This window comes from Lepisma saccharinum, chromosome 5, assembly GCF_977018435.1.
Source record: "Lepisma saccharinum chromosome 5, izLepSacc3.1, whole genome shotgun sequence".
NCBI classification, from domain to species: Eukaryota; Metazoa; Arthropoda; class Insecta; order Zygentoma; family Lepismatidae; genus Lepisma; species Lepisma saccharinum.
Genome location: NC_139233.1, coordinates 6,331,905 through 6,356,263, shown reverse-complemented (window position 1 = coordinate 6,356,263; position 24,359 = coordinate 6,331,905). Strand labels below are relative to the sequence as shown.

The following is a 24,359-nucleotide window of genomic DNA, read 5'->3' as shown; positions in this document are numbered from 1 at the left end:
CACTCTTTGCCCTAATGAAGTATTATTGAAAATCTGAAGCTCAGAGATCATTACAGGCTTTTGGGATTCTATGCCAACGCTCTACCATTAAACCACCAAACCGATCAGAGATTTAATCCTGGTTTAGCTCTTATTTTCATTTAACTTTTCAATAATTTACAATATATCAAGCTGCACTTCACAATTTTAGTAATTTGGCCTCCGATTCTTAGCTTCTGTGACTAATCTGCACTGTAACAAATATGAAAATTAATATCTTATGATTCTTACCAGAAATCTGTTGAGAGGACTCAAAGGTTTGCGCGTACTCCTTCTGGTAGCCTTGCAATTGTGTCTGATCATGCTGCTGTGTAAATTGGGCTTGACCTAAAATGATAAGAAATAAAACTTTTGTCTTTTCCTATTTTTTAAAAAAATTAGTACTTGTGCTGGAACAACATCAATAATGATATCAATATATTTGCTGGATTAATATTAATCCAGACACACAAATAATGAAGCAGTTGTAAATATTAGGATTTACATTATCTAGCCTGGTCTAGTAGATTTCAATGCAATAGTTATTTGCAAAGTAAATCTATCTCATACATAGTGGTTAAAATTTTCAAGGAAAACTGTACATGTAAAAAGTGAAAATATTTTTCAAAAATATAAAGTAAATGAGTTCCATGGCACCATGATGCAATGTGTGTGATGAGGTGCGGAGAAGAGGGAACACAGAACATATTTTCTTAGTAATCCATTTACTTTAGCTGTTTTGAAGTACTTTTGCTACTAGGTTTATCATATTCAATCCATTATGTGAAGAAAAGGGAGAATTTAGGGGGTAACAGATCAAATAAAGTGTGTTCAAAAAAGCTTTAAAAAAGTGACTCAATAATAAGACAGCAGTAGACATGCTGTCGCATGTGATGTAATGCACTATTGGCCTTTGGGGAGGGGAAGCTTCTTACAGAAGAAGAAGCATATCTACTTTGCATTTTTGGACACAGAGATTGAAGTAGAAGCGTACCTTCTGGTTGGATGTATACGGAGCAAATCGCTTCTCCATACTGGTTACGTGCTGTGCATACGTATTCTCCCTCATCACCAGGGCCTATGCTGTTGATCAGGAGTGAGACTTTCCCGGTTTGTTCATCATACTGCATTTGATATTTGCTCGATGCTGAAAAAAATATTATAGTGTTTCAAAATTACAGGATATACAGGAAACAAGAAATACATTTTTCAATGTAAACATATCGTCACACACAGGAGCATGCAAGATAGCATTGGCAAGGCTTCCACGTTGCAAGAATGCTTTGAACAGCACTTTTTTTTATTTGCCTTTGCATGTTCACCACCCTTGGATCCGAACATCAAGCTTTGTGCAAAAAATGCAGGCTCAACCGGGAACCCAGGAGTCTGGCATACCATGCCTTTGCTCTACCAACTGAGCTACCGAGCCAACCCCGGTTTCACTGAATGGAATTGTCTGTAAATGCTACTGTAGTGGGATTTGTTGCCTTTGAAACATGGTTGACAAGGACATTGCCAGGTTTCTTCCAGCATAAAGATGTAAATTACCCTACCATTTAACAGACAAATATGCTGAAATTTGTAGATAGTACATCCTGTGTGTGTCAAACAGGCTTCTATGCCGAAAACCTCCTAGAAGCAATACGAACAATAACACTGCAACACTCAAAAGTTACAAACAAGTTCTTCCTTGTTGCACATGTTTTCTACTTTCAGCTTCACAGTATCAGGAAGGGTAAAAACTCATAACATGCAGAGGTCATTGGCCAACAAGGGCATGGCAAGCTTTGGCAACAGCAGTGGTCAGTTTGTTGACATGATTGTTTTTGTTTTTTTTCACTGACACAGCCCTGCACTGTCTGATTTGATTTTTTGATACTTGGCATCACTTTTCTGCCACAATTGGCTAATGCTATGATGAGTCATGATGTGATGAAGATGAAGGGACACTCACAAAGAACACCCATGCCCAGGTCAAGATCCTGTGACATCCCCCGTCATCTGTTCTTTTGGTGGGGAAAGCAACCGAGTTGTGCCTCTTCCCTTTACAAACTGGTAAAATTCTCAACACAATGATTATACAGGGTGTCTCATAAGTAATAGCACAAACTGACACAGATGAACGTACACGATAATAGAAGCAAAAAAGTCTCCGTAAACATGGGTCTGCAAACGAGCCGTTTGAGATAATTGTGAATGTGTGATTACAAGCCGACACTGACTTCATTGTTTGTAAACATTGTCATAGTTGGTAAAATGTAATAATATGTGCGAATGTGTGGTTACAAGCCATCATTGATTTCATTTTGTAAACACCGAGTGCTTACTCCTTGTGCAGTCCGAGGTTTGCTCTTTGTTTACAAAACAGAACATTTCCAAGAGGTGGCATTGTAATCAAACAGAACATTTCCGAGATGTGGTACAGCTTGTACCCCCACATTCGCACACATTATTATCATTTTACCAACTAGGATGATGTTTGTACCAACTAGGATGACGTTTACAAACAATGAAGTCAGTGGCGGCTTGTAATCACACATTCGCGATTATCTCGAAAACGGCTCGTTTGCAGACCCATGTTCACAGACACTTTTTTTTTTTTTTGCTTCTATTATCATCAGTTTGCGCTATTACTTTTGAGACACCCTGTAGATTTGTAAGTAAACTTTGTAAACAAAAAGACCATAAGATCCAACAAGATTTGTTACTCTACAAGATTTGAAACCCAGGAACGCAGCAATACCACACTTATGCAGTAAATATATTGACGATACAACTAGAGAAATCTACATGGTGAAACCATAAGGTACTGAGAATGATGGTGTAGTATGTTGAGAACTCTATTGGATATTTAGAGAATTATTACCCATCCATTCTAGGGTTAAGGTACATAAGATTTTCTTACTTATCGTTATCATCATTATGCATATATTTGAATCTGTCAGGAGGGTGCAAAAGTACATGTAATTTGTGCTTAATATTCTTCAAGCTATAATTTATTACAATTGGGCATTGAGGACAAAAGTAGCACTTCAGAGCAACACATATTAATACTAATAGGTAATGCTTACCGAAGAGGGGTGCTCCCTTTCTTGTCCAGGAGACTTGGGGTTTGGGGTTACCACGGACACGGCCTTCGAACAGACCATTGCCACCCTGTGCGAACCGAGCACTCTTGAATATTTGTTCAAAGACTGGAGGAGAAGCATCACCTACTCGGCCAGGTCTGCAAAGATTGAATGTCACATTTTATTCAGTACAAGAATTACAATGCTTCTAAAAACAAAACAAAAAATATTACTTCAGACTTGCATATATCAAATATAAATGCATCTAATAATGCAATGTTTATATTATCATAATCAGTGCTTTTACCTGGGAAGAAAGGGTTCTGGTTTCGTAAGTTAGCTTCTTTCATCAAAGTTAGTTTTAAGTCCACGCTCAAGACAGGCTAATCCGAACTGTGCCTACAGTTTAATGGAATCCAAACCACTGTGCAATGTGCTTACAGTGGGGTTTAAAACCACGTCCTCTTGATTACAAGGCAAGAAGTGTGTTACCACTACACCATCGAGGAGGCCAGAGTTACTATCATGATACAAATAACACTGAAGCAAAGTTAATCATGGGAGCTACTGGAAAATAGCATATTCTTGCATTTATATACATTTCTTATGTTAATGTGAACAATTATGGGAAAGCACTGATCATAACTACTACCATAATGAAATAAGAGAGAGACAGACAGACTTAATGTATGTTTTCTTGATATGTTTCACATATATTATTGTCTTACACAATATTTCAACTGTTATCAGGCTTGCCAATGTTAAAGAATAAAATTCCAAAAGATTTTTTTAGAGCCCTCAAATCCTTTAGATAAGAATGTGCTGGAAGACTTATTTCCTGAATATCAAGGGTGTTCCAGGAAGACGGTAACTTCAAACTGAAGAAATGTTTCTCCCCAAAAAATAACCGGGGTGTAAGGGGGTGACCTTACTTGAAGTCACCCAAAAGTAAACCTCACTTCTAGATAGTACACCCCCAGTAAGTGCAATGTTGCAGGCTAACGAGACTTTGGCGCTTGGACTAATCCTTTGTGGGGTTTGCGTAGTGTCACGCACATTTGTCTGTGTCTGTCCCTTTATACGTTTAATCTTATCGCCATTCATCCCCATCGTCGCGATTAGTCAATAGTGGCAGAAATTCGACGTTAAACTTAAAAAATACACTGCAATATTTTGCATTTAAAAATAGTTTATTATTTATAAAAATGAGGTAGAATACTTGTATTTTATGTTAGTCAAATATTTAAGAAAAATATTATTGGCTTTTAAAACATCTAATTTATATGTAATCCTTTGACATCCCAATGTCTTACACTACAGTACAATTTTCAAAATCATCCTCATCTGAACTCCAGATAAGATTGAATTCATTAGCACTACACATAAAAATATTTTTCATAATAACGTAAATACAGCGTTTAGTAACCATAAATAAACAACATTCCCTTATTCTTTATTTACATCAATTTGTATGAACAAATCAAAAAGCGTATACGCGCTTTGGATCAAATAACACTTTCACAAACGACGTCACGCATGTCAGGTCATGCTTCCAACACACTCAACAGCTGAAATAACATTTAGTGGCAATGTCACGGTATGCATTTGCTCAGCAATGTGTTCCATAATTTATCCGTGCTTGGTTCCATCACACTATTTGTGAATTAATATACCATCTTTCCAATTGTTTTATTGGTCATGTTTTTCGTTGCTCTATAATCCCTTCACACTTATTTATAATTCTAAATTTTATCGATCTTAGAAATAAAGTTACGAACTCTGCTCGCTTCCCGCCACTTAGTGCGATGTTGGTGATGCCATGGGGTGATGCACTCGCATCGTCTGCTTCACTGCAAGTAAGAAAGCTATATGCTCTGGTGTGTCAGCAGAGAATAAAAACTAGACCTCAGATTTTAGGTTTTTAACCTATTTTTTCCTTTACAAGTATGTAAGAAATAATAAGTTATGTCAACGTTTGATTAAAAAACGCAACAACTGATGAAGTTTTATAGTGCTTAAAAAACCTATTTCGCTTGTTAGAACCTATTTTAGGTTTTTATGTATTTTTAAAGGTTTTACAGAATTTGTATGTCGCACAGAGGCATTTGCTTTGTTTGGTCACGAAAAAATCAATGACGAACGTGTTTGAAACGTACTCTGTCGATTTCCCTTCCTCAAAGTCCTTGGTGATTTTTCAATGCTCTGAACAAAGCAAAATGTCTGGTGCCACTGTTACCTGTACAATCCAAAGGGGTCTGATCTGTGTGGTCTTGCTCACTTTCGCGTCACTTCAGTGCTTTGTGGCAAACTAACATTTCAGCATTGAAGTTTTCACCACCGACTATGTTTTTTGTTGAAAGATTATTTTCAGCGTATAAGATGATCCTCACAGACAAAATTGTGGAGTTTGACTGTGGATAACATGAAAAAAGATTGTTGCCTAACTTATACGGCGAAGAGTGAATTTTAATAACAAATTTACAATGGCAAGTTCTGCCATTGCCGTAGGGTTAGGCAACACACATAATGTTATGCAAGATAGTGCGTATTTCAGGATATAGGTAGGTGACTATACCTAATCAGCATTTTTCAGGAATTTTGAACTACTTTAATTTTTTTAACCTACTTCATGATTTTTCGGGCCTAACTTAATAATTTTAGGACTTATTTAAGATTTTTAGAACCTATTTTAAGGTTTTTCGAACCTATTTTAGGATTTTTAGAGTCTATTTTAGGAACCTAAAAACACACTTTCTAGAACCTAAAATCCGAGGTCTAATAATAACATGCAGGGACCATTGGCCTTATCAACAGGGCCGGCGGAAGGAGGGGGGGGGGTCGAACCGTGCCACCGCCCAGAGCGGCAAAATTTGAAGACAAGAAAAAATAAGCCTATTGAAAACTTGAAAGTTATAATATTATATTATATAACTTGGGAGTTAATATATGCCAACCCACCGTTATTAATGAACATATCAGTAGTCTCAGTTTAAAATCACTGAGTGCCACAAGGTGGGAAAGCAGTGAAATATCAAGTGGGAGAGGTCTATGATGCGCTCGTTCAAATAATTGGCGACAATACAACTGTCCTAATGGTCGCACATGAGGCTCGGTATATTTATTGCAAACCAGTTGTGTGGCAAATTCAAATTTATTAACTTTGTCAGTAACCGTGGCAAGTGGCGAACAGTTCTTTTTTGGAAATTAAATACTATTTCTTCAGCCAATTATGTCTTGTTCACGCTTGATCCCATTTTATGCAAAATAGCATTATACGAAAAAGAATATTACATGCAAAGGTAAAGGTAAAGTTCCCTGTGCATATAGCACCATGTCATGAAGGCACATTTAGGGGATGTGGGGGTAGGGCCACATACATTCTCGATCTAGGCCATTTTGGAGGTTATGTGATCAGCACCACTCTCCGGCCGCCTTTACCTCCCAGGGTTGCCCCCAGGCATGGGCGTCCGGAAGGGGGGCAAGGGGGGGCCGTGGTCCCCCCTGGAAAATGAAAGTCAACCAAAAATTATATATTTCATACATATAATTCCATTTCAGCCACAATAATATGTGTTAATTATTGCATGAGTATGATAAGTTCAAATTTAAGCAATGTTTTTTTGAGAGAACAACACTATTATTGGAAAAAATATGCCATGTTTGCCCCCCCTGGAAAAAATATTCCTTCATTGCCCCTCCCTGGAAAAAATCCTGCGGACGTCCATGCCCCCAGGTTCCCATTAATTTGAGGCTGGGTGAACCTCACATCACCCACGCGGGAGATTTGGGAATATTACATGCAACCCTTTTGAAAATCCAATCATATATTACAGACCTACAACGGTAGGTCTTGACTTACGAAGTCAAGCCTTCATTTCTTTCCTAATGCGTGTTACATTTAAGATACGTTTAAGAGATTGATTGATTGATTGATTTGTGTTTTTAAGTCACTTTATGCATAGTAAGGCTAATCAAGACTGGACTTACAGTTTAAAGTGGGATACGAACCACTATGTGCCTCCACCAGGACGTTTAAGAGAGACAGAGAGAATTAATTTAATATAATTTATTCCATTAATTTCTGCACCAATCAATCAACGAAATCCCTCAAAAAATAAATAAAACAAAAAGAAATTTATTCTTATAAAAGTTAACATTAACATAATATAAAATTAGTGTCGCATTTTTTTAAGTTTAACTGTGGTCGAGCAAGAGATCCTTTTGTGCTGAATAGTATTGAAATGGCGTAACAAGTATCATTATTTATTTTATAGTTTGAAGTTTTATTTAAGAATATATTGATTTTCAATTTCCTGTTGCTGCGTAATGACGGGGGGGGGGAGGGTTCGCATCTGCCGCTATCGCCCAGGTCTGCAAAATGACTAACACCAGTGCTGCTTATCAACATAGGTGCGCATACTTTGACATGAGATGACCGGTTCACCGACGTGGTTGGTTTGTGCCAGTTTTTGCTGACAAGTCTGTACAGTTCCCTGTCTACTCTTTTGGCGGGAAGGAAGCAGACCCTGAAAACTAGGATCCAAATGACCTTGTTTAGAAGTGGTTAATTCTCGGTGTTTTCTGCGCCTAGAAATGCAAAAACAATTAATTATAGGGAAAGAATGTAGGTTTTGCTATTTTCACTGTCTGGAAATTCCAAACATATTCCGTCCCGAATGTCAGGATTTTTCCATCCTGCCCCACCCAACCAAATATATTTGCATCCCGAAACACGCTCAAGCGGTCAAGTCACCGAGGGTTACGAAGTCGAGGGGAGGAACTACTACGTGCACCTCGTGCTACAGGCTGCTGAGTTTCTTATTGCGCTGGATTGGTCGCTCCCCACGCCCACATATAGGGCGCCCGCCGTAAGGCTGGAAAAGAGCTTTAACAGCTGCGTGTGTACATAAACAAACGTGCACGCACGTAGGCCTCTCATTACACGCACATTTATTATTATGAAAAGTAAATTTTAACTAAATTTATTAGATTCCTATTTTGCAACTAACGAAGGGATGGTACCGAGCGGTCTCGTCTCAACTTATAAACATGAGTCTCGTTCTCGTCTCGAAATACAACACAACGTATCACCACACAAATTTTCACAGCTACAGAGAGAGAATTAGGGAAATAACTTCTGCTTAACGCATCGTTTCGACCCCCACGAACCATCGAAAAAGATTCCGTTCTATCTATACTCTGTCCCGGCAATCTCTGGAGCGCGCGAACGAAAACAGTCTCCTTACCCAAATTAAAATCTGAGGTGGTAAATAGTGCAGTCACTGTAGACGATTTTTTTTTTCGAAATAAAGGAACTAATTCATAACAAGCTGAAATTTGACATGTAGCGTCTTTATAACATTAATAACAACCAGCGGCGGCTCAAGGGGTAGAGCCGCCGTGCCATGGCACTACCCACAGAAGAAACACATACCTCGCCAAGTATTGTTAAATGAATACATTGATAGTTTACAGACAAGGAGATTCGAATCTTGCAATCGGCCAAGCTGACGTGACGACCGCCCCAACCGCCTCTCTGCATCGCCAGCTGTTCCGTTCGTACCCTCGCGAGGCAACAGTCCGTGCCGCCCAAGAGCTGGCCTAACCCATGGACCTAACCAAGTTGACACACGTACAGAGGGTTGAAGAAGTCTCAGCGAGGGACATTTCCACCATGAGCCGAGAACAAAGTGTCAGGGGGCGGGGTTAGCCCATAAGAAACCGTGTCCGTCTTCGCCTGGCACGACGAGGGAACTTTCGCAGTCTTGACACAGTTGCCACCTTCAGAGAAAAGTCGCTAAATACGACTGATTTGTAAAACGAAGAAATTTCTGCCTACTTTTGGAGAAACCTCAAGGAGGAGGCGGGAGGGGGGAAATTGCGGAGGGTTATTTTTCTATTTCTTGATCACGTTGGCACTACCCATCATAGTTGCCGCCGGTCGCCACTGATAACAACATACCAAAAGTCCACGGCGCTCAGCCGTACGCTAAGTCCGCCATATTGAAAAATGGCGGACAATGAAAGTTTGCAGGAAATATGGGAACTATAATTCATAACAAGCTGTAAATTGGTATATAACATCTTAGTAATAATAATAACATCATACCAAAAGTCCCCGTCGATCAACCGTACGCTAAGTCCGCCATATTGAAAAATGGCAGACAATGAAAATTTTCACGAAATAAGGAAACTATAATTCATAACAAGCTGAAATGTGGTGCATAGCTTCCTTATAACATTAATAATAACACATCAAAAGTCCCGGCGATCGCCCTGCCGATAAGTACGCCATATAAATTCAAGTTTGCACTAAAAAGAAAAGAACTAATTGACAATAGCTTGGTGTCTGATATACTATATCTTTCTTATACCACTAGTAACATCGATTACAACATGTTAAGATGTTTGCAGGTCATTGACACGGTATGTAACGGCGCCATATTGGAAGCACGGGGGATAATTTGAATACTTCGCATGAGAATGGAATTGACTTGTAACAGAATGGAATTTGGCAAATGTGTTTGGTATGTAAGGTATGACAACATTCTGTAATATTTGCCGTCTCATCAGGCAGGCTATTGTTTTCACGTGTCTCGTTCTGTTCACAAACTAAATCAGATTGTCACTATTGCAATGCACACGTGTAGGTTAACACACCACAAAAGACATATCTGAATCAAAGAGTTAGTCGCTTTCATCGTTATCATGTTCGTCATCGACGTCTTCGCTGTTGTCTTATCTGGAAACACTGAAAACAAGAATGGAATTCGTACAGTGCAACTACATTCTCCATTACTGTTTTTGGTACATCCTCATGAAATTAAATTTAGTGTTTTGTTTGTAACAGGATTTCAATCTTGACTTCCCTTTTGCTACAAACTACTCTTGTCTGAAGCTATTGAGAGACTTCCTGTTGGGACGAGGTGAAAGTACAGTTGACAAGGGAAAGCCACCTGCTAGAATGTTCCAGAACAACTTTCTAATAGTCTGGAGGGGAGTAATTTTTGTATATATATATCGTCCTGTTTTGCACCTTGTTACATTTGTACTTGGTGCAGAGTCTGAAGAAGACCTTGCTAGAAGGTTGAAACGTTACGTTTAGTTTAGGTTTTATAATAAAATAAATTTCTGCCTTGGTCAGCATATTGAGTTTTTCATAATTAAAGGCTATGAGGAAGAGAGAGTTCTCGAGCTTTTGCAATCCCATCTGGCATTCCCGAACTGTCATTGAAAATTGACAGGTGTTCCCACAAGTCAGGTCTGTTTTGACAATGTATTTGTAAGAACTTTTTACTTCTTTGTTTGAATAAAGAGGAAATAGTATCGAATCCACTGGCTGAATGAAGGAATAAAATGTGGTTCTTAAGATGAGAAAGACGGATTTGCAAATCTGTTGAACTGTAAATGCCTAATGGTATCGTACCTCGCCCAGATTCCATAAAAAAAAATAACAACAACAAAGAAAAACACATTATGTTCTGAGTGAGTTAAGGCAGTGAGAACAACAAGCAAATCTGTGCCTTTCAAGCTCTAATACTGTGTACGATTAAGGCGTCATTGTTGCCTGGGGAAAATTTTACAGGGACGCTTGACTCTACTAACTTTGAAGGAAGGTAACAAACCTGGTATTGTTTTTATTATTTCTTAGAATTGGCATTTGACTGGCGAAATCACCTGCCACATGAAACCAGGAGATCAAGTTATAGACCCTGTCAATACCACCTGCTCCAAACCATATACTGGATTTAATTTCCATTCTTGTTTTCAGTGTTTCCAGAGAAGACAATAGGGAAGACGTCGATGATCAACATGACAACGATGAAAGCGACGAACTCTCTGATTCAGATATGTCTTTTGTGGTGTGTTACCTACACGTGTGCATTGCCATAGTGACAATATGATTTAGTTTGTGAACAGAACGAGACACGTGAAAACAATAGCCTGCCTGATGAGACGGCAAATATTACATAATGTAGTCAACTTGTCATACCTTACATACCAAACACATTTGCCAAATTCCATTCTGTTACAAGTCAATTCCAATTAAAATTATCCCCCGTGCTTCCAATATGGCGCCGTTAACTACCGGGTCAATGATCTGCAGAAATCTCAACATTTTGAAATCGATGTTACTAGTGTATATCAGACACCAAGCTATTGTCAATTATTTCTTTATTTAGTGAAAACTTGAATTTATCCGCCATTTTTCAATATGGCGTACTTATCGGCAGGGTGATCGCCGGGGACTTTTGATATGTTATTATTAATGTTATAAGGAAGCTATGCACCAAATTTCAGCTTCTTATGAACTATAGTTTCCTTATTTCATGAAAATTTTCATTGTTCGCCATTTTCAATATGGCGGACTTAGCGTACGGGTGATCGACGGGGACTTTTGGTATGTTGTTATTATTGTTACTAAGATGTTATATGGGGGTTATTCCTGAGGAAACAAGAAATAATCGATCAGACAATTCGATTATAGATGGCGGGGAAATAACTTCCGGTTTGGGCAATTTTCCAATGTAAACAACTGGAATACAGATCGTCACCGAGATTATTTTTTCATAAAAGATCGGAAACAAAATGGATCACTTGAAATTTTTGAATGATATAGAGAAACAAAGGTACCTAGGAAAGATTGGCAATTTTCCGGATCCTTTGGATGAAGATTTACGGAAAAATAGTAGTCTTTTCCAAGACAATGTTGATCTACTTCTACCAACAGTTTCGTGTTAAGACTTCTGCAGGTTGAAATAAAGCTTAAATACTTCAATTTTACAACGGTAAAATGTATAATTTTCGACATTGTGTAGTTAAACACAGCCCCTTTAATTTTATCATATCGCTTAGAGAGAGCGTCGTCAGAAATTTTTGTAAGGGGTAAAGGTCAGTAATAAAAGTAAAATACTAGAAATAATAATAATAATAATAATAATTACAACTGTTATAAATGTTGTACAATAAATAATTACTTAACTAATGAAAATCAAATTTTATTCTAAATTTATTATTATTATTTATTTATTAATGCTATTCGAGTGCATATCCAGCACAACAGTTACAATACTGAAATGCACAGTTATTGTATTTTATTATTAACTTTTGCAAGTGTCGTTCAAGAAAAATTTTATTAATAAAGTTTACATTGATTACATTAAATTATAAAATTATAATTTTTGGAATTCTGGATTATTATAAACAGTTTCAATTTTTAAATATGCGTTATACAATAATGATTTTCATTTGATTTACTCCGGTGATGTAGTGTCGACTATAGAGCCTATTCCCTCGTGTTTGTGTCCAGTCTTTTCGCATTACTGCCTGAATTCACTGATTTTTCCGTATCGGATTTGTCCCAACCTAGTGTTGTAACCAAAAGCCACACAATGATTGTCGCCTTTTTTTAAGACACTGCCTTTACACCTTTGAACTCCACGTTATTCAAAAGTTCCCGTCCGCGCCAAGGAAACACAGAAATATAAACATCCGGTGAATAGCGCCCATATCAATTTTCACCTTGTTATGAATTAGTTCCTTTATTTTTCCTATTTTGTAAATAAAATAACGTTCTCTCAGCACATACACAGGATTATTTAAAAAGAACTCCCTGGTTTCGTGTATTTATTGTCGGGAATGTATGGAATATATTGTAATTATACGGGTGTACAATCGGGGAAATACTTCCCCCATAAGACTGCTAGTATTAAGGTTCTATGAACTAACTCTGTAGCCTTCTTAAACCCGAAGGTTCATGACTACAGCAACACAGGCCTTCCATCTGTCCCTATCCTGAGAAAGATCTATATACTCTTTTCCATCCCTACCGATTTCCTTTAGGTCCATCTCAACGTTGTCCCTCCATCTTCGTCTTGCCCTTCCTACAGGTCTCTTACCATCAGGTTTCCCAACAAGAATCCTGTAAACTCCTCTTTCCTCTCCCATTCGTGCCACATGGCCTGACAACCTAAGTCTTCTTGATTTAATCATTCTAATAATATCTGGATATAAATACAAATTATGTAGTTCTAAATTATGTAACCTTCTCCACTCACCTGTCTCCTCATTCCTTTTAGGCCCAAATGTTTTCCTAAGGATCTTATTTTCAAATACTGTCAATTTATGTTCCTCTTTCAATGTAAGGGACCAAGTTTCGCATCCATATAATAATACAGGCAAAATTACTGTTTTGTATATTTTAACTTTTAGTTTCTTAGATATTAAACGAGAAGACAAAAGTTTATGAAGAGAAAAGTAACCTGCATTTCCTGAATTAAGCCTGCTTTTTATTTCCTCTTTAATATCATTTTCATTTGTTAGTATTATTCCTAAGTACTTGAATTTGGAAACTGGTTCAAATGAGTTGTTATCAATAATTAGATTTTGATTATTACCTAACACTTGGTTTCGGCCTGTAAGCATATATTTAGTTTTCTCTTGGTTAACTTCCAAACCTATCTCTTTAGATTTTTTGAAAAATATTTTAGCATTATTCTTAATTGTATTTATAATCCCCTAATAAGTCTACATCATCTCCATATGCTAACAACTGAGTCATACCGTTTAATTTTAGTCCTTCGTTAGTTTCTTTTACCTTCCTTACAGCATATTCTAAGGCAAAATTAAAGAGCAATGGAGATAATGCATCTCCTTGTGTTAACCCATCATGAATTGTAAATTTGTCAGACACATTAATACCCACACGAATTTTACTTTCTGTTTCACTGGTGCATACTTTTATCATATTAACAAGCTTCTTAGGTATTCCAAACTCGACTAATATATTATATAATTGATCTCTTTTGACCGAATCATATGCTTTTTTGAAATCAATGAATAGCTGATGGGACATTTTCATTATATTCCCACTTTTTCTCAAGTGTCTGTCTGATCTGAAAAAAATGATCTGTAGTTGATCTGTTACCTTTAAATCCACATTGATAATCACCTATAATTTCATTAGCATATGGGGTTAGTCTTGTTAAAAGAATGTTAGATAATATTTTATATGTTGTCGAGAGTAGAGAAATTCCACGGTAATTATTGCAGTTCATCTGATCACCTTTTTAAACACAGGAACGATTATGGATTCTTTCCACTGTTGAGGGATTTCTTCTTTATTCCATATTAAACAAATTAATTTATGAATTTGACATATTAACGAATTTCCACCATATTTAATTAACTCAGCTGGTATTAAATCAATGCCAGGTGCTTTGTTATTCTTTAGCCTTTTAATAGCATCTTTATCTTCAGTCATGTTAGGTTCTGGAACTAAAGGTTCTGCTGTGTGCATTTCATTAAGGTTCTATGGGGGAAGTATTTTTTTCCATGACTGTGGCCTGATGGCCACAAGTTCTTATTCTAATAGCCTCGCACACCGCTAGTTCTAAACTTCGCCGATAGGAGCGTGCAATGCAATATGCCGGTAAGGGTCAGAAGCAACAGTGGACCCGATATGGCCCGCGGGCCTGACTTTGGGCGACCCTGGCATACAGTGTATGTCCTAATCCCATATTTTCATTTGCGGACATATGTGTTGGGTACGAACTGTAAGCAGCCGATTTCGCCATCGTTACCACCAACAAGGCCGAGATCCGGTATCAAAACACACTACTTTCTGGACACCCTGCATCATAAACGGCCTCCGGCGTAAAGTCGGACAAATATGATTTACCCGATCTAAGAAGATAACCTTGCATAACAGGTGAATTTTCCCACAAAGCATAAATTGGTCATATTACTATAAATTTTCTACATATTTTCATTTTTGAAATTTCTAGCACTATTGTTGATTTTCAGAGAAAATACGTATATCTTGAAGAGCTACGAAGATACCAACCAGGGTATATGCAAATAAGAAAGGGATAATTTTAATACTATTGTAAGGAAAAATAGCAAGAATATACTTACAAAGCCTGTGTTGTGGGCTGCACCACCATTCCTTGCACTGTAAATAAAGACAATACTATAAATATGGAATACTTATTAATGTTGCTTATAGTCTATTTAAATAACAAATTGAAATAAATATATGTATGATTTGGACAATCAAAATGCATGACAGTTGAAATAACGTAAAAATAGGATTTATAATATTTAATAAACTTATTACACTGCATATGGAAATATTTAATATATTTCGAATCACCTCTAGTAAGGTTGGTTATAATTAAAGGGGGGGTATGGCTTCTTTTTTTAAAGTATTCACTATTCAGTTGCATATTATATAATTTTTTTCGCTAATCTTCTTAAGGAATCCGTACCAGATGGGAGTTATATTTTATGTGCAGATATGCTAATCGGGACTGGGCCTTTGATGAAAGTTAATTGCTCCACCGGAATCGAACCCGGGACCTCTACTTACAAGGCATCTATCGTTAGCGACTACCCTTTTGCAGAGGCCCAAATGAGGGTTATAACATCAGGATATGGCAGGCATTCTATTCTGTGTGGAAAACATTTCAATTTTGAAATTCAATATGTTTTAGTATGCTTTCTACTTTCCTTCTGTGCTTCTGAATGTTTAACTTTTCGTCTGAGTAATATTTATGATTCCTACAAAGAAGAATACTAGTTTATTGTGAACAATATTATTATATACTCATCTGTACGGCATGTATTGGGTCTCATTGTGATTATGGCCCGTAGTTAGTATTTTTTAATGTATGATAATGACAAAACTTGAAGGTTTTGACTTTATAACTAACAAACTAACTAATTGCTACTTAACTGTGAGAAAATGCGACTGTATTAACATTGTTTTAAACTAGGAAAGAGCATTTGAATTGTTCAAAGCATCGTGCGGGATGAATAGGTGTAACTTGCGACCTGACTTGGGGGGGGGGGCAGAAGCGAACTCAGGAGATTAACTTGAAGGAGGGGGGGCAGAATTAAAAAGTTTTCAAGCCCATAAAAATATCATCCAGGATAATTTTGATAAATATCTGTTACATTTGCAAAATCATAAGAATTACTCGTTACTCTGCTCCTCAGTACCTTTGTCTTGCAAATTTTCATAAACCTGAAAATTTTGGGGTAGCAAGTCGCCCCATCCCCTCTTTGCTCCCGCCATGTTACGCCTATGATGGAATGTGTAAGTATTGTAAATTGTATATCACCATGCTATTCTATTACTGTTTTACGCAATGGGAATTTCAGCAATTGAAGCAAAACTACAAACATGCTGATGACAACTTCTGCGCCAATATACGTAAAAAACTCGTTCCTCTAAAATACGCAGGATGCAAGAGGAAAAATTAAACTAGTGATGAACAGTTGGCCGAGCAACACTTGTGCGTTTTTAAAACGACTGATTACGTGCTGTACAATGAGATACATAAATAATACTAGGCAAGTTGTCCACATTTGTTCTGAAGTTCAAGTACAGGTTGTCATCTGCTTATATAGTTAGCCTATTTCATTCTTGAACCTCGTAAAAGAATCATTGATTCTGTCCAATGGTGGGATCTGTGTATTCAACTGTTTATGTCACCAGCATGCGAAATTGTATCCATTAGATCGGGGTGTGATTAAACGACGGAACTGATCTAGACTCCGGTCAATGTTTTGAGAATAACAACAACAACAACCTAGAACAACCATTCTAGGTTTCATGGGCTAGTAAACCTTGGTCAAATTTGGTATTGTACACTTCTGTTCAGATAAAGTAGCACATACTTAAACTGTCCAACCTTGTATAATGTGCCACTTTATGTGAACAGAAGTGTACAGAGACGAAACGAGGTTAAACACAATCTCGTCTCGTCCTGCGAAGATTGTGTACGTTAAACGATTCACAAAATTCATCTACAAATAACCATTTCAACAATCCCTTGGCATGTCTCAAATAAGTTGCGCCAAAGCATTTTTTATTATTATTATTTAGGCGACATTTTCATGTAATGTGCCAAGTTCTCGGACAGATCTCCCTCGGTTTTTTTTTAAAAGGTGATCTCAGGTTTATCATCATCCGCACTTCAAATGACGGTCCGGGCGTGTTGCTTTCCAGCCCGGGCAAGGTTTTTACACTTTCCATCGCTGCTGGGAAGGGGAGTATGGTGGGATCTCTCATCGTTCTAAGCTCCGTCGTCTAGTGACGTCACGATAAATGTTCTCGTTGTTAAGTTAGGTTTAGTATCCTACTCTTAGTATAGGTATAATACCTTTTTGGTCAAGCACAGAAATATTGCAGTGTCTTTATGCTAAGAGACCTAAACCTAACAATGAAGGCATTCCGCGCTGACGTCACTAGACCAGGAAGCTCAAAACGGTGTGTGTGGGCCTCCCCGGTGGCGTAGTGGTAACGTCGTCGCCTTGTAATCAAGGGGTCCTGGGTGGAGGCACAGTGGTTCGGATCCCACTTTAAACTGTAGGTCCAGTCCCGATTAGTGTCTGTCCATAAAATGGACTTAAGAAAACAATTCAAACAAATTCAAAATTCAAAACGGTGTGCGACTGGTGAGACCCAAGCATGGTACACCGTGAGGCATGTTTCACGGTAAGTAGCCCAGCATAATGGATAAAATGACTGTTCCATCTTTTCTTTTTTTGAAACTCCTGACTTTTACAAATGCCGTAGAATATTTCCACATTTCATTGAAATTACCGTATTCCATCCCATAATCGTCGCACCCTGTTTTTTCAATACAAAAATTAGTTCATAACCTTTCATCACGTAATCGTCGCGTCAGATAACGAAACCAATGATACCGGCGCAGAATCTTCGGACATCGAAGATTAAATTTGGTAGTGTCTGCTGCCACATTCTTTTTCTGCTGTAACCTCAAAAGAAACATGCGCGTGGCAGCAGACTCTGTCTTTGTTTTATAGTGATTTCATCATGCTATGTATGCAATTACGTCTGTAACACATACTGTGAAGTTTCAGCGATTACTTACACAAAAATGTTTTAAGATTAGGTCCCTTAGCATTCTTCTAATAATAAACCTAAATGCTCTCGTACTTAGGTTAAGTAGTGTTGCCCACGAGACGAGACGAGACGAGACTTTGGTCTGTCCCGTCCCGTCTCGTGAAAATGCTGTCCCGTCTCGTGTCTCGTCTCGAAAATATTCGTTTGTCCCGTCTCGTGTCCCGTCTCGAAGGGTTCTGTCTCGTCTCGTCTCGTCCCGTCTCGTTTTGTCCCGTCTCGTCTCGTAAAAGTGATCCGGGATATCATGCCAACAAAAGTCAAAAGTAGCAGAAACACGAAATATTTTTCCGGAAAGTGGGATAAAGCTCCAAAAATTTTACCCATTGCGTGGTGAGAATACATAAGGTTCGTTAATCATGAGGATATTAATATTAAAAATGCAGTTTGTTGGTTACTGATTGCTAGGTATCTTATGAAATCTACTTTGTGGTTTTTCTCGCTTCATACAACTGTCTATCCATCGTACATTTATACCAAGTTTGTTAGAACCTGTCCCGTTTCCAGCGCTAGCGATCAACTCTATTATTGTTATTGCATGACATGTTACAAAGATGGTAGAAGAATAGTAGTATAACAGCACGAATATTAGCTAATATCTAGCTTACGTGTAGTTAAGATCGTCAAAATCTGCATAAAAACAGCTGTCCTGGCAAGAAAATTAATGTCAAAAAAGGTGATGAATTGAATATTTGCTGAATAACAAAAAAAGATGTTACATCCAGTTGACGAAAAATAAAGTTCCTGATTAATATTTTATGCTCATTATTATAAGTAGTAGCGTACATAAAACTTCATTGATACTGTCATTCAAAGCAGAATGATCCCAATAGAATCCTTGTTTTCTAGTAAGTTCGGCAGGAATATGTAACCCTCGATTATGCTAAACAAATATATTTTTTGTTTAGCTAGAGCAAGGCCCCAGGCGGATGCAAGAAGCCGTTCCTGCAAAAGTGTATGTTTTACGAAGCGAAGAAACTCGACAAAACCACCACGTATGGAAGGCAAACCTGCATTAAGTTTATATCGCACGTTTACAGAGCCGTGCCTCCTGAAGTTATAAAAATCCCAACTTCAATGATTCTTTTAGACATGCTATAGTTGAAAAAAATATGTTTAGATGCACCCAAAGTGCATCATTATCAGATTATGCATATAACGTGTTATTGGAATCAACATATTTGTGTAAATTGGGTGCCTCCCCGATGGCGTAGTAATAACGTCGAGGTCTTGTAATTAAGGGTCCTCGCATCGATACTCAATGGAGGCACAAAGTGGATCGGATCACACTTTAAACTGTAGGTCGGCTCGCGATTTAGCCTATTTGCGAATCAAGTGGACTTAAGAAAAAAAAAAATATCAACCTTAAGAATATTAGAATAAACTAATTCACCCGCAGGTAAGTCAAATTTCACATATCCTTCTTCATCCTCGTTCATAGACTTCCTGCAATACTCTTGTGTTGCATCCCACCAGGTGCGAAAAATTTGAAGTTATTATTTCCCCGTACTGCGTTATTTCTTTTCATAACAGTAAGGCTAAATTCTCGTTTTATCTGAACTTTTAAAAAATGTATAAAATACGTCTCCATCTTTAAACAACCACCCTTTCTCATGTATGTGTAAAATAATCCCACTCTGTCTCAGAAAACCTCTTCCTAAGATCAAATGAAGGAAACAACTCTCAAGTCTCAACAATTATAATTTTTTGCTTAAATTTCCTATCATTTATACAAACAGTAGCACATATCACGTCCTTTGGTGCAACACTGTCAACATCTAATGTTACTTTCCTCGTCCTAATAAATTTACTTCCAACCAGTGACGGCGCCAGGGAAAATTGACTGGGGGGGGGGGGAAGCCTGGCAACAAAATATTGTAAGGGGGCAGTCACATTAAAACGCCCGAAAACACTACACATATATATACTTATATAATAATAATTATAATAATAATAATTATTATTATTATAATTATTATTATATTCATGTATGGTGTTTTGTGTGTGTCTTTTATTTAGAGTGGACGTTTACTGCCTAAATTTACTTCTTGATTACGAGTTTATCTCCACATGATTCATTTTAATAAAGACATTAATTCTTTTTTATTGGTAAGTTGCGTTGTCTCTAGTGGCCTATTTCAGTATTGAAAGACATTCATAATTTTATAATTCATCGTCTTTCTTGAGATGAAACTACTGATATAAATATTTTAGTTATAAGATAATAATATAAATGACGAAAAAATGCTTCGAAGAGTTTAATTTTCTTGCAAAATAAACGTGACGTTGAAAGAAATGAATCTTCTTAAGTATTAGAAACAATGTGAGGCACTTCTCCTGTAGGAGAATTCTGCTCTATGTGCTTTGGAGAACACATTGCCCGCGTTTGGTACGTCCAGGACTTGACATTTCTTCTCAATGGCAAGAACAGACAAATGAGGCAGTTTGCATCCAGCATCCTGTTTCGAGCAAGCCTTTTCAAAGATTTTAAGGACAACCATCTTCGTAATGCTGAAGAGTTTCGGGCAAAATTTGTGTTTCACCTTTCAGGGAAACGTTATCACAGGATAAAAAAATCAGACAAAGGTTACAGTTATCTCATAATTCAAGAAACATTCTGACCCTGGCAATACTTACTCTTACTCTACCACTCCAACGTATGTCTGTGCAACCCAATTACAGACACCTATGGAGTTCGTGGGAAGAAGTTCTTCGATTTTGATATGTACGAGAAAGAGCGAACCTGCATCCAATGATTGAAGAGTGGAAAATCCTAATAAGCGTTCTTTTACCTGGCCGCGATATGTTTTGAATCGAATTTAAGTGCAATTTGCATTTTAAGGTTCACGTTCAATACATTTCCAAATAATATCCCCTCATTAGCTTCAAGAGTATCGAAGAAAACCCCTTTGTTAAGGTTTCCTCAGACTCATCATCTCGAAATTCGAGTCCCTGAATAGTGAGAAACCGCGATGAATCCACAACTGACATATAGTGTCAGTTTTTCTCCGATCACCTTTGGTCCTGGGTTCGATACCCAGTGAAGGCACTTTAAACTGTAGGTCTAGTCCCGATTAGCCTTACTGTGCATAAAGTGGACTTAAAACGCCAAATCAACCAACCAACCAACCAAATCTTGAATCAACTTTGAATGTATTTTAATAATTAGCGTTGTCACTAACGACCACGATTAGAATAATTTGCCCGTACTACAGATGATGTCTTGTGGTCCTGAAAATATTCGTGATGTTTTAAAATCATCCACATTCAACACTTTTTCCCAGTTCTTAAGACTGATTAAAACTTAGGTTAATCTCGGCTATTACATAACATAAATGAATGAGAAATCACCTATGTCCAGGTCGGTGCTCGAATCTTTGACGAAGCAAATTAATATTTGTTAATCAAGTTGGTATTATAAGCAGGAAAGTGATATCATGCAGAATACACCACTTTGAAAAGGTGAAAATCGTCATACTCTTATAAATGAACTATCTTATTATTTGATATTTAATTAACTTCAGTTGGGGGGCCCGGGTGGGGGGGCGAAGTGTCTGACATGGGGCGTCCCCCTGCCCCTCTGGCGTCGTCACTGCTTCCAACCCTCTAATAACTTCGCTTGTGTGTCGGCGAATAATACAAATAACTTGTGTTCACTGTCTCTCTTTCATTCAAAGTCTGCCGTTTTCCTTTTCAGCTTTTAATGCAAAACTTCCTGTCAGCAAGCAAACCAAATTACAGAATTTTTATTGCCTTTCCCTTGCATCAACTTTCATTCCTACTTTAGGCCTGGATTTATGGCACGTACCCGCTACTGCAGGTCAACCTCGCCCTATGTTTGTTGTTTGCCCCCTGAAGCAACGGTGTCCATTGTTCAAACCGAAACCTTTTTCAGTGAGGAACGGCGAAAAATAGTCTCGGAATACACCCTGGTCGTAAACAAGCTCCCGCCACCCTGACATTGCTGTCAGCTTCCCTCTGAAGTTCGATAAAACTACTTTGTGAAATGTGTTTAATAACGAGTGAAAATGTACACAGTAGATACTACATGTATTTTGCTCATAAACTTGAAGGCTAAATTTACAGAATAAAAATAACAACTACAACATTCCTTCATCTGATTTACAGAAAGGCTAATCGAGACTGGATCCACAGTTTAAAGTGGGGTTCAAATCACAATGTGCCTTCACCGGGTATCGAACCCGGGACCCCTTGATTACAAGGCGACGATGCTACCACTGTACCATCGGCGAGTCCCCTCATAGAACAAAGTTTCCTTCTACGACGATTATACAGAACTTAGTGCACTTCCTTCATTTGAAATCTATTCTATATCAGCCTCAGTATTTCGTTATTACAATCCAAGGAATAGTATTCTCCTTAAATTAGAAATAAAGAAATAAAAAAAAAACATTGGAAATAATCTTCAAACTGACGTAAAAAAATCGAATCCAACCACCTGCAGAATGCCTGAGGGAAACAACAAGAATTTTCTCAACAAAGACATATCCGAAATTTCCATAACATTCTAATAATTTCGCAACCCGTGCAAATAATCATGTGGTAAAATCTTGTCGTGGTTCCCTGTAAACACTAAAATCACCAAATTACTTCTTTCCATATTTCCCGTATTTTCTCCTCCTCTTTAGCTCTCAGCTGTTCGGAGTGGGATAATGCAAGATTATTTGTCCCTAATTATCTCCTTCTCTTAGTCTTGCTTATATCTTGGACTCCTTAATAACTTTCCCAACAACTCTTTATCAATTTGTACTGCCATGTTTCCTACAATGCTTTTCCTACTTCCTAATAACAATCACTTCTGTACACCCTTTGATGTAAAAATTAAATAATAAAAATAAACCATATCCGTCGGTCCGTTTATCTTTCCAACCTATAGAGCTGAGACTATTTTTACAAGATAAACCTCGGACGCAGACATTCCACGATCTTTTGGCCCCTCCTTCCACCTTCTCTACCTGCCCTTTTACTTGATGTTATTCAGAATTGTATTAGTATCTGGAGTACTATCGTAACATAAAGTTATTAACCTGGAATATTTTTTTAAAAAAAATGGGGAGTAACACTGTGTTTCGAAAGAGTATAGGAAATAAGTTTAGGTATTCATTCATTACTCTCTCTAGAATAGTCTTATTTTGACTTAATACACGCTTATCAACGTTTCTAATTGAAATACTTTATTCCAAGCAAACACGTATTTGCAACTGATTAAAAATTTTGCTTTTATTTTTTCGAGACATTCGAGACGAGACGAGACTTTTCAAAAGCCGTCCCGTCCCGTCTCGTGTCTCGTCTCGAAAACGAGACGAGAAAGGCATTCCGTCTCGTCCCGTCTCGAATTTCAAAAGGCTTGTCCCGTCTCGTGTCTCGTCTCGAAAACGAGACGAGACACGAGACGAGACGGGACATGTCCCGTCCCGTGAGCAACACTAAGGTTAAGCTGTTAGCATTAAAATAATATCGCTAAATGCTTTATAAAAAAAGGTTCTAAATTACCTGGCAGGAGCAAATTTGACGCTTATTCTTACTGCTGACACGCGCGTGGCAGCAAACTCTGCCATTAAATTTTGTAAGTACGTACTATGCAACACTGCAGCACGCGAGATTGCAGTCTTCTTTACTACTTCTGCACTCATTGTTCACTTGTTTGAAATCGTAGAAGTGGAAAGCCAGTCAGATGTTGGTTGTAGTTCTTCTAACGAGTGGAAACGAAAATATATGAAATGTTGAAAATGCTAAGTGATTTCTGTGGTGAATAACGGGTGTTTAAAACGGAGGGGGGGGGGGGACAATGTGTTCTTAGTTTTATCTACCGATCGTATTTGGCACTCCAGTCGTTCACTTCCAGTCCAACACTTCGAGACTGAACTTTCGGACTCGGCCTAGGGCACCCGCCTCGTTCGAGAATTTACTGAATTAGATCACCTAAACCAAAACTGCCTTTCTATGCGACCTATTCAGACATACCACGGACTGTCTGATTACGATTTGGAGACCTAAACACCAAAACGTTTTCTTTCCACACCGAGAAGAGGGCTGTTCCAGATCTCATCTCGTCAACATCACTAACTTCGACGAAAAGTTATTGTAAGTCCACTTAATGCGCAGATAGATTATACCAGAGTTCAGCTAATTCCCGGCCCCCATTTACACAGCGGAACGTTTACTCGGACTGCTTGATCATTTCGTCGTAAAACGACCAGGTTATCTTTTGTAATGATAGAATCGCTACATGATCCTTTTTTATTATTAGTTTTCATGTATATTCAATGTTATTTTTTGTTTAGTAAAAGTAATACTTTTTATATGCAGATGATGTAAGG

At 37.8% G+C, this 24,359-nt stretch overlaps 1 protein-coding gene across 23 annotated transcripts in view; it reads right to left on the bottom strand.

Moving 5' to 3' along the window:
• The window catches only part of sls (sallimus), an 854,140-nt gene that overhangs the window by 328,696 nt on the left and 501,085 nt on the right, over positions 1–24,359 (bottom strand). For all 23 annotated transcript variants that reach the window (XM_083122061.1, XM_083122066.1, XM_083122070.1 and 20 more), the window contains 4 exons: positions 15,003–15,039; positions 3,090–3,244; positions 1,013–1,165; positions 271–366 (listed from right to left, as the gene is read on the bottom strand). In XM_083122061.1, the coding sequence (XP_082978187.1) occupies positions 271–366; positions 1,013–1,165; positions 3,090–3,244; positions 15,003–15,039 (441 nt within the window). The remainder of the gene's footprint in view (positions 1–270; positions 367–1,012; positions 1,166–3,089; positions 3,245–15,002; positions 15,040–24,359) is intronic.